General features: G+C 39.4%; 1 protein-coding gene across 1 annotated transcript in view; it reads right to left on the reverse strand.

Annotated features, from left to right (window-relative positions):
• Positions 1–7,832: 7,832 nt before the first annotated feature.
• antxr1c (ANTXR cell adhesion molecule 1c) overlaps positions 7,833–12,547 on the reverse strand; it is a 32,905-nt gene continuing 28,190 nt past the window's right edge. The window contains exon 18 of the mRNA XM_084434768.1: positions 7,833–8,237. Within this exon, the coding sequence (XP_084290894.1) occupies positions 7,962–8,237 (276 nt within the window). The 3' untranslated portion in view covers positions 7,833–7,961. The remainder of the gene's footprint in view (positions 8,238–12,547) is intronic.

Raw genomic sequence — 12,547 nt, forward strand, 5'->3', positions numbered from 1 at the left:
GGCGCCACAAAACTAAAAGTTCTCGCTCCCATTGTAGTTAAGCGAATACGTGGCGACACAAGAGAAATAGAGTGAGACGATCTCAGAGAACGAGAAGGAGTATAAATGTTTAAAAGATCAGTGAGATACGGTGGAGCCAAATTATGTAAAGCCTTAAATGTGAGAAGCAGAATTTTAAAATCAATACGGTACTTAACTGGAAGCCAATGTAATTGTTGAAGAATTGGAGTGATGTGCTCGCGTAAAGAAGTCCTAGACAGGACACGTGCCGCTGAGTTTTGAACCAGTTGAAATTTACGATGAAGTTTTGTAGGAAGACCAGAGAGAAGAGCATTACAGTAATCAATTCGTGAAGTGACCAGCGCATGAATTAGAATTGCTGTGCTGCTCTTAGTGAGAGAAGGACGAAGACGGCTAATATTACGCAAATGAAAATATGCGGCGCGTGTAATGTTATTTACATGTGCTTCAAAGGAGAGTGTGCTGTCCAGGATGACACCCAGACTCCTGACCTGTTGAGAAGGATAAATTTCAGTATTGTCAATAACAAAAGAAGGACAATCAGATTTAGCCAAAGTTGATTTAGTACCTACTAATAAAACTTCGGTTTTGTCACTATTTAGTTTGAGGAAATTACCTGAAAGCCAAGCTTTAATTTCAGATAAACATTCATTCAAAACAGGTCGAGGAGAAGAACTAGAAGGTTTAGACGATAAATACAACTGGGTGTCATCAGCATAGCTATGGAAATTAATACCGTATTTCCTAAAAATAAAACCAAGAGGAAGTAAGTAGATCATAAATAGAAGAGGCCCTAAAACAGATCCCTGAGGAACTCCAAAGTTAACTCTAAATGACCTTGATTTATAATTTTTTATTTGGACATATTGATTACGACCGGTGAGGTATGATCTAAACCAGGACAAGGGGGTACCCGTGACTCCTATAGATACTAGCCTGTCCAAAAGTATCTTGTGCGAGATAGTGTCAAATGCCGCACTAAGATCAAGTAGGACTAGTATAGTCAGAAGACCAGAATCAGCAGCTATTAACAAGTCATTAGTTATTTTAACCAAGGCCGTCTCTGTACTATGATGAGAACGAAATCCAGATTGGAAACGTTCATATAATGCATTCTTGGACAGGTGTTCATGAATTTGAGCTTTGACACATTTTTCCAATATTTTAGTAATAAATGGCAGGTTAGAAATCGGTCTATAGTTTTCAAAATTTAATGGATCAGCCCCTATTTTTTTAAGAATTGGAGTAATGACAGCGGTTTTCATGGAGGACGGTACATGCCCGGTATCAAGCGAAGAATGAATAATTTTAGTGAATAATGAGGACAGTGACGATACACAAGCTTTAACCAAGCAAGTAGGCATTGGGTCGAGCTGACAAGTAGAAGATTTAGATCTTTGAATATAATCCCGTATCTCTGCTGTAGGTGGCAGGGTAAAAGAATTAAAAGTAGAATGTATAGTCATTTGTGGGACTAAGAGACTCAGAGGATTTAGAGCTAAATTACTGATAGCCAACTGCTGATGAATCTTATTAATTTTTGACTCAAAAAAAGTCATAAAATTATTACATTGTTCTGTAGAACACAGGCTTAAAGGCATGGCATCTGCTGGACAGGAAACCTTCTTTACTAAAGAAAAAAGAGATCTAGAGTTTCCTTCACTGGCTCCAATTATATTAGTATAATAATCTGATTTTGCTTTAAGCAGAGCTTCCTTATAATGGTACATATGATCACTCAACATATCTTTGTGTACCATTAAACCAGATTTAGCATATAAACGTTCAAGCCTCCGTCCCTTAGTTTTAAGTAGACGCAAATCAGGGGTAAACCATGGAGCAGAAACATTAAAAGAAACAGTCCGAGTTTTAACAGGAGCAAAAACATCCAAGATCTCAGTTAGTCCACTGTTGTAAAGGGAAATCAGAGCGTCAGGAGTGGAGAAGTTCACTTTGTTTGAAAAGCTAGCCAGTTCATCAGCAAGATTAGAGACATCAATGTTCTTAATGTTCCGAAAAGTGATACTATGGCCCGTCTTTAACTTAAAAACTGTCAACTGAGCACAGAAGGAGACTAGAAAATGATCTGATAGAGACAGGTCAGAAACAATACAATTATATGGTGCTAAACCAGAGCAGCAGATAAGGTCAAGAATATGACCTTTGGAGTGAGTAGGAGAATTCACAAACTGCTGCAAACCAAAACTGTCCAAACAAGATAAAAATTCACATGTACTTGCATTTCTCAAATTGTCCATATGAATGTTAAAATCACCCAACATAATTACATTGGAAGACATGGCACACAGATCAGTTAAAAGGTCAGAAAGTTCAGATAAAAAACTTGAGTTATTTTTAGGGGGGCGATAAACAGTAATGAGAATAGTCGGTATTGCCCCGTTTATCTTTATGGCAATGCATTCAAAGGAGGAATATGTGGGCACAGTCAATTGTGATACTTTCCATTTCTCCTTATAGAGAATCGCAATACCCCCACCGCGGCCGATAGTGCGGGATTTACAAATAAAAGTATATCCTGGAGGAGGATATATATATGATAAAAGACAGACACCTTCAATATATCCAAAAAAATGTGTTCAGGTTACTTCATATTACTCCTGATTCTCCCATTATATTATGTTTCCATCAGGGAAAAACCTTATTTGATTAACATTCACCCTTAGCTCACTTTTCATTTCCCATGGATTATTCTAAAAGCCACAAGAACAAGATTTGTACAGACCTCGCTGGGAGACCCAAAGTAGCTCCTCTGTAGCTACGGGGGGCAGTGAGAGGTTTATATATTTTATATTATAGGTACACTATAGTAGCAGGATGAAGCCCGTTTTACATTCAGAACTGCCTTCATTCTTCATGGCACAGATTCAACAAAGATGCTGGAATCAGAGATTTTGCTCCGTATTGTCATGAAAGCATCACGCAGTCGCTACAGATTTGTCGGTATGTTTTTTTTTTTTTTGACACTTAGTGCCAATTGAGCGTCATTTAAACACCACAGCCGTCCTGAGTAGTGTTGCTGACCATGTCCATCCCTTTATGATCACAATCTTCTGATGGATACTTCCAGCAGGATAACACACCATGTCACAACGCTCAGATCATCTCAAACTGATTCCTTGATCATGACGGCCTCCACAGTCTTTGTTCTGGTCCCCTCACAGTGATAGGGCTTTCTCAGGTGTGAAACACATCAATATTCATGATGATGTCTTACAAATTTTAAATCAATATATTATATGTGAATGAGTACGCAGGATGATTTTCACATAGGTTTGAAACAAAAACCCTAGGCTACGTGATACAATTTTCAAAAGTCTTGTGAACAAATAGTCAGTATGGGTTTTATGGCCTTATAAATATTTAGTTTTTTTACATACATGCTGCTCACGTATTATTGTAGCAGAGTTTGTGCTGGATAGTGTAATCAGACTTTAGTCACAAGTAACAGGCTTCTCCATTTCGGCTTTATTTTTGTTAAAGTGTGATATGTCATGTGTGGTTGCTCATCCGAGGTTGTATTTACCTCATTTTAAGACCAGATGATTTTTTTTTTTTATTATGTTCTGATACGTAAAACCTTACAATTCTAAAGGATGTCTTTTCTTTTTCACATGACTGTATATAAACACACTTCGGACAACAAAGTCACTGAACTGAGCAGCTTGCATTACAAAAGCAAACTATTTCCAAAGGCCACAAAAGCAGCTTTAGGTGCTTAATTCAATCCTAAGACCCTCGTGAGCCGTTACACGTCACTTTTCACACGTAGACCAACCAATAACCAGACAAATGCAGTAAAAGCTTGAAAGTCGACCTTTATTAATACTGTGAAAAAAGTAAACTTTATGAGCCTTTCAATAGATGCATCAGTATTGTTGTTAATACACTTATTACATCATAACACAATATAATTGTGATTTATAATTCTGGTATCAACTTTTTTGTGTGGAATAGTACAGATCACAATGTTTCAAATGATTGCCACAAGCAAATAAAACAAAACAAATCCAAACAAAAGCACAAACCCATAGCATCAAACTGCAGTTGTCGGCATCAATAGCTTCGGTTTGGACCGCGTTATACCTAATGTGAAGAACCGATGAGGGTGAGGTGAAAGTTTTAGCTTGTTCACAGCTGAACAATGTTTCACTTTTAACGACAAAAAGGGGAAAACAGAAATTCATGCACCAATCTTCTTATTAAAACAAAAGTATAAACAGTGCTACTGTCTCATACTTGAATGACGTAAAAAAAGAAAGGTAATTAAAAAACAATGAAACACACAGAAGGCACTGGCTGTTATCTGAGGCAAAGTGATTTTTTTTCTCCGTTTTAATATTTTTTGGTTTCATGCACAGTGTCCTGCTTGTAACAGAGGACACCTTGTCATATTCAAGTACCTTCCTTCAGGCGTGGGGATAATAAATTAAATGCTGTGAACTGCCCTGCAGTTGCAATATGTTTGACGATGAAATGCAAAGAAAACATGATGAATATCAACATACGTACAGTACAGCTGCGGAATACAGAAAACATGACAAGAACTGACCTGACTTTGCATTCGCTTAGAGCTTCGACCTTTACAATGAACAAACTTGAAACCTGCCAAGAACATGCCTGATCGTAAGAAAACACAGGAAAAAAAAAGAAAAGAAAATGTATTAGTTTGCTTAGAGAAAAAGAAGCCTGCCTTTAGGACCATTTAGGATGCCGCCCTTTTCTCATTACTGTAATGAAAACAAATAATAATAATAATAAAATAAATAAAACTACTCTACTGTATGTTATAATGATAAATTAGTTTAATTCTATTTAGTATTTTTACATAATGGTAATATTGGTTGTGCCTCCTTTAATTTATGCTGATATAAATGAAAAGCAAATATTACTTATTTCTTCAATTTATTACATAGAAAATATAGGAATCATTAGGTGTGTCTAATATAAACTGAAACTTGCATCGTTGCTAATAAAATTGACTAATGATGCAAGTTTTAGTTTTTTGCGGGATTCATACTTTTTTTTATTACGCAACATTACATAACCGTATTGTACTACGATGCTGATCATCTAATGAAGATCGCCACTGGAAATAATGTAAAAAATATATCTTTTTTTATTATTAATTTACAAAAAACTAATCTTGATGCATTATGCTAATGAGAATGTGATGGTGATATGTGCTTAATTGTGATGAAAATAATGTTACAATGCAAAACAAATCTTAATGTTAGAGCTGCACGATTCTGGATAAAGAGATCACGATTCTGAACAGACAATTAAACAAAATAACATGTACTAGAGGTAATGCTAATTGCTGCAGTCTATTTAAAATGTTTAATAAAAAAATGGGTTGAATGAATGATTCAATGACTCACTCATAAATAATTCACTTGTTTCATTACTGGATGAATCAGCATGGTTTTTGTTTTGTTTTTTGTTTTTACAAATCTCTTGAATGAATGATTCAATGACAAATACATTTCTTAGTCATTTGTCGCCACCTACTGGTGTAAAAATGTAATCCATACAATCGTTATTTGAAGCGTCAAGTTACTTTTAAAAAGGTGATTTGCTTTATTTTAATCGCAATCATAAACTTTTATCCCAGTTCTTCTGTGATAATTTGAAGGACTGCAACACAGAAATAATGATACAGTGTGGCTGAGAAGACTGTTAATGAAGCTGTTTCATACCTATCCATCTCTCAGCAGAAGCGCGAACACAGATTTGAATCTTCCAGTGTGATTTTGTCAAAGGTTTAATATTTGTTACGTTGTGATTTAGGAATGAGATCGTGTGGGTGTTTGAATCGAGATCACAAATCTCGTACATTAATCATGCAGCTCTGCTCAATGGTCCTTAAAATAGGTTTCATTTTCTTTATGCAAAAAAATGAAAAAATGTATTTTTCATTTTGTGTTGAAATGTGACCTGTGGCCAGTTGCATAAACTTAGCCACTATAAGACTGTGTCTTACCAACTAGCAGTTTTCCAAGGAGTAATCAGTCTTATTCTACAGAAAAAATGAGATGACTAACATGTAAGAAGACGTCTAACAAGTAGCATTTGATGCAACCGGCCACAGGACATGTTTTCATGAGATTCACCCAGATTAAGATCTGGAATAGAGTTGAAAACATACTTTTGCACCTTCAAGAATCAGTCAAAATTCCAGCAACCGAGTGATTTGAGACAAATCCTGCACACCAGTTTTACCTAAACCAAAGATCTCGTGACATGCTAATGCCGGGTTCAGACTACACAATATTTTTTGTCTGTTACGATAGTCACTGGCTGCGTCTGATAACCGCCTTGTAGGCAAAAACGATGACGGGAAGCACACGTTCAATTATCGTTTGCCGTCTTTAAAGGATCACGACTTTTTGGGACTTTAGCTTATTCACCGTATCCCCCAGAGTTAGATAAGTCCATACATACCCTTTTCATCTCCGTGCGTGCCGTAACTCTGTCTGACGCACCCACCGCTAGCCTAGCTTAGCACAAAGACTGGAGGTAAACGGCTCCAGCTAGCATACTGCTCCCAATAAGTGACTTTGTTGTGATTTGTATAGTCACAGCGTGTACAAATAACAAGGTCACATGAGACACAGTCATCTTCTAACTGTATACATACTGGGAACTACATTAACTATATAGCTATAGTGCTGCGAGAAAATCACTCCGCCCAAGTAGCAGTGCTTCGCCTTCTGAGAATATAGTTCCCAGTATGTATACGGTTAGAAGATGGCTGTGTCTCATGTGACCTTGTTATTCGTACACGCTGTGACTATACAAATCACAACATGTAAATAGGAAAGTGTTGGCGTATGCTTCCAGTATGCTAGCTGGAGCCGTTTACCTCCAGTCTTTGTGCTAAGCTAGGCTAGCGGTGGGTGCGTCAGACAGAGTTACGGCACGCACGGAGATGAGAAGGGTATGTATGGACTTATCTAACTCTGGGGGATACGGTGAATAAGCTAAAGTCCCAAAAAGTCAGCGTGTTCCTTTAACGATGTGAGTGATGTCATCAAGAAGGGGGAACACGTGATTTACTTCACAAGAGTGTAAACAAACAAGGACTGTGGAGGACCAAACAAATTTAAACATGTTAAGTCTTTCCGTCGGGACGTTGCGGACTCAGCATCAGTTCTGTTCCACTATGTCTCACTATTGGAGATGAAACGATTGATTCTCGCGTTCCGGCACCCATTTCTGTACACGAATCACCACGACACCCGTTCATCAAATGGATTGTGCCAAAATCGGGCTGATGTTGTGTAGTCTGAACCCGGAATAAGACATTAATTGTGACACTACAGTAAAAGAAATGCCTTTCCACATTCATCACTTGCATTCATCTTACATTTTGACAGGCTATGATATTTCCCTTTGGCCATATTGACTCAGACCTTCGCACAGGGTCAGAGACTCACCTGAGAGAACCTGCAACTCAACAACTGTAAAATCCGTGACTCAACATAAAAAAATAAAATAAAAACTAATTAAATGGAGAGGCACAGGATGCTGTACAATATAACATAGCATCTAATACTGGTTATTCTGGACATTTTTGGCATGATATGGAAAGCTCATAGGATTCATATGTGCTTTAAACCACTTTTGGTTTAATGGGAATAATTACGACGATTCGTCCAGCCTCAATAAAAAGGAGCACTTCAGTCATTCTAAAGCTAAAAACGGTCCCTCTTAATCTGCGTATGGAAAACTCAGTAGTTGAATTTTTTGTCACGACTTTTTGCTTTTCTTACTTTTTTTTTTTTTTTTTGCTGTCCAGCAACAAACTACACACCGCATCCTAATCGAACCTGACTGATAAATACCACGTGCGTTTTTTGGCGAGAGGAGCATTTAGTTTGGCTGTAGGGATGAATTGCACTGGAGGCTGGATCTTTCTCTCATGGTCTGCCGTCGAGGTTGGGCGGGGCCCGTGACGGCGGGGGACAGGGGGGTCCGGGTGGGACTCGGGCGGGTGGGGGACCCGGTGGACCCGGTGGAGGTTGGGTCAGGGGTGGTCCTCTCGGAGGAGGGCTGTTCGGAGGAGAGGACACTGGACTGGGAACCGGCTGATAGTCTGGTGGAGGTGGAGGTGGGCTTTGAGCTCGTGGACGAGCTTTAGCTGCCGCTGCCGCTGCCGCCTCCTCCTTCACTCGTGTAAAGTTGATACATCGACCCTGAGGAGAGAACAACAAGAGAAACAACGTGAGGTAATCCGCTCTGTTGAAGGTGGCCACTTTCCAATACGCAAGCATTGCTTCGTCCTATTTTCCAGAATGACACCCAGATCTGAGGCGTTCTTGCTTTGGCTCTAAACTGCACACATACAAGATCTCGCAAGCTGGCTGAAGCGCTGTGAAAACCACAGATGAAATCACCCACAGTTGTAAATTATGCATCATGGAAAGTCCTCCATAACCCCCCCAAAAAAGGCCTCTTTAGCCTCTGGACTTCACAACAAAAAAACATATGAAAACCTTTTTTTTTAAACAGAAAAGTCATCTAAATAGTTCAACTTAAATAGCTATATATATAAAAAATTATATATACCAAAATTGCTAAAAATTCAACTAAAATTAACATTTGAAAACTAAAAGTAGAAAACTAAAAGTGAATTCAATATATCAATAAAACTATTTAACATTTGCCCATTTACGTTCTTAATAAATATTCCAAATCTTACTGTGCACAAATCACCAGTTCACATTTTTCTTATATACCTAGTTTTCACCATCCAATCAATTCCTGATGGATAAACTCAACTGTTCTGTTTCATTATACGTCACATTATGAAAGTGAAATGAGTTGACCTTAACGTCAAATCGTCTTTAAGGCTGCATAATGACAGGTGAAGTAGGTGTTTTGAAGGACGTTTGTTGTAATAGTCCTTCCCTCATGGCAAAGCAACAAATATGCCAGAGGAAAATGACCTCCTGACACAACTGCAATTATAGCTGGGTCATAAATCAGTCTGAAGTCAGTCTCAAGACCGTCGTAGATGTTTGATGTGGCCGTTTTATACATGACCTCATCCTCAAACCTCCACCAGAGCGAGGGTGTAAAGTGAGTGCTGCGCAAAACCGAAAGGCAAACTTCAAGGTTTCACGTCAGAGATTCTGGGACAGCCAGTGGAAAGCTGATCCCTGTGCATTATGGGATTGAAGACAGAGGCATGAGGAAGAGAGCTTAACCAGGGCACAAATGAGAAAAACAGACCGAGGAGAGATAATGATACACTATAGACGTCAGACAAACATATGCACACACACACACACACACTCCGAAACGAACCAGAAGAATTCAATCGAAACAACATTAAACCTTGTTTCCACACTAGGTAAAGCCAAAACCTGCGAGGAAAGCACAGAAAGATGAAAAGTGACAGGAATCTGTTTGTTTAAGAAAGAGAAAGATTGCATTAGGCGAGGGGGCGAAACTCGTAAAAGCATTGCCGTGACCTTGTCTTCAACTTATGGCGATGGTGCGAGTTCTTCATGCACAGTAGAGGCACTGCTGGATTCATTTTATGTCCTCTTAATGCAATTGTAGACAGGAAATGATGCCCGTTTCATTTGTTTTCCATACTCCCAAAGAACGAGAGAGAGAAAAGAGTCAGTCTGGGCATTTTTCAGCCCTCTCGTCACAAACCGCAGAGACCCATGCCATTACAGGACGAGGAGGTGAAAACCATTCCTCTGCATCATGCAACCGTTCGCTCGAGGCTATTGAAACCAGTCGGGTCAAAAACTTGACGAGAACCAGTGTATGCACAGAATATTAATCGGTCAACTGGTCTCAGTTACTGTACAGCTTGTAAACGACGTCATGCAACTTTACATTTACCTCAGAAAAGCCAGTCACGATGGAAATATTTACAGACCCATAATGTAAAACATTTGCCTCATCGGAGGATGTGATTGGATAGCTGGACTATCCAGCGGACCAACTGCATCGTACAGCATCTCAAATGTTGGCTTGTGGTTCTGAGCCAAAGTCTGTCATCAGAATTATTTGGTTTAACATGATTGTGTTCCCAAACACCAGCATCCGAACACAATTTTTATTGCGTTTCATATGCGCGCTCTGAAATACAAGTCATTTACGACGGAGGCTAAAAGAGCCACAGCTCACAGCTACTTCCATTTGTGTTACAGATATTTTGCACCAATTTCCTACCCTGGTAATCCAGAGTTCTCACGAGAGCACAAGTTGAATTTGCTCAGCGAGTTACTTTGGTGTCGAGTAATGATGCTCATTAAATATGCCCCTCGATCTGAGCTGCACCAATCACATCCGGTTATCTGATATAGGCGGGCCAGAGGCGAGCTAAACAGAAGACGACAGCGCTGCGACGTCTAAGTCATTAGTAAACATTGCAAGATGGCTATGGAGGAACACCAGTTGTCTGAAATGGCTTTGGCCGCTACAATGAACGAGTTAGACTTGGCTTTTTATCTGAAAGAGGAACAGAAGACGCCGCTCGAATCGTTCCTTTGCAAGAAGGACGTTTTTGCTGTTTTGCCGACCGGATACGGCAAGAGTCTAATCTACCAGTTAGCTCCACTGGTAGCTAAGCAATAACTTGTTGTGATTGGTCGTAGTCAGTGTTTGGAATAACGCCGTTTAAAAGAACGGCGTTAGGTAACGACGTTATTTTTTCAGTAACGGGGTAATCTAACTAATTACTTTTCCCTTCGTTACAACGCCGTTAACATTACTGGACGTTAAATGCGGTGCGTTATGCATTGATTGAATAAACTCTATTAGACATTCTCTGATAAACTGTGTAATCCGAACGCACCCCTGGTTCGCACAGCTAGTGAGGAGGTGGGTTAATAACGAGGTAAACGATTATGATTGGCTAAGGCAGAGTCATGTGTTTCATGGTAGCCAATCAGAGCCAGTGTTTTTACACACATGCCAGCACACGCCTCACACACACACACACACACACACACACACACACACACACACACACACACAAGCTAAACAGAGTTTCGATGAAGCAGCAGAGATGGCGAGTCAGGAGCAATCCGATGAAAAGTTGGCATTTTCAAGGTGGAGATATACTAGGCTACTTCAAATTCATTGAGGTCAGCAAAGGCAAGAACTTGGGGTGGAACGGTACATTCGTACTGAACCGAAACGGTACGGGCGTCACGGTTCGGTGCATAGCCTACATTTACACGGAGAATACACGGTATAAAAATAAATAAAACTCGCATGCAAATTAATTAATGTAATGCGGAACTACTGTTAGATACGCGAGTTCTTTATCTGTATCCCCGCCTTAGCTCTGAACATGGATCTGGAGCAGGCTGCGATGTAAAGATTGGAATGCTGGAATGTGTTGTGTGTGTGTGTGTGTGTGTGTGTTTGTGTGTAAGAGAGAGAGGGAGAGGGAGAGGGAGAGAGGCGCGGGCGCGATCGAAAAGTCGCGCAGTGTTTACATTTGTGTGAGGCGCGGACGCGATCGAACAGTGAAAACATAAAAACATACTCAGTAATTTTGTTTATACGGGACATTCAAACTGCAAAGTGTTTCCAAATTCTTTGACATATAGCAACTTTTTTTTTAACAGTAACGCAAATAGTTACTTTCCCTGATAACGAGTTACTTTTATTATAGAGTAATTCAGTTACTAACTCAGGTACTTTTTGGAACAAGTAGTGAGTAACTATAACTAATTACTTTTTTAAAGTAACATTCCCAACACTGGTCGTAGTGTTATCCAATTGCGTGCAGTGAGATTTTCAAATGCATGCTTGGTGCCGCCCCTCGAGCTGGCCGATTTTCATTAGTCGACGCCAGACCGTTAATCTTTCAGATTTAGGTCTGGATTTCCAGGCTACCAATTTCCCAGGAAGTGACGATTTTGTTCTCTTGAACACTCGGGATGGAAACGGTGCTTTAGCAAACGTTTTATGCAATATTCCAATTTTACACACAAGTTAAATTCGCAACTTTGGATGGAAAGACGGCCCGTGTATCTTCGGATAATTTGTTTTCTCGTTTTTGTCTTCAAAAATGGGAAAACAAAGAAACTATTCTTTTAACTCTTTCCCCGTCATCGTAAAAAAAAAAAAAAGAAAAAAAAAGTTGCCAGTCATCGCCAGGGTTTTTGATCATTTTCACAAAGATTTCATGGCCCCCAGAATATTTAGTTGCATGAATATCTGAACATGCATGGAACATCAAAAGAAAGAACAGAGCCTCTGCTTTTAAACAAAGACCCGTTTTATTCTAGCTTCATGCATTCCTTTTTTTATCAACACTTGAATGTAAAGTAAGTTTCATTTTGAGCAAAAAGCTGAGAAAATTGTGTTTTTGTCAAAGACTACGTCCAGACGGGATTCAGAACGATGATCAAGTAGATCGAGTCCATCAACACACTCAAAGCTTCACACACAGTCCTACAGCTCGTCCTGGTCGACAGTTCATTCAGTAACATGCAGTTTTGATTTATATGCTGTTAAATGTTGTGTT

Source organism: Rutilus rutilus, assembly GCF_951802725.1.
Source record: "Rutilus rutilus genome assembly, chromosome: 16".
NCBI lineage: Eukaryota > Metazoa > Chordata > Actinopteri > Cypriniformes > Leuciscidae > Rutilus > Rutilus rutilus.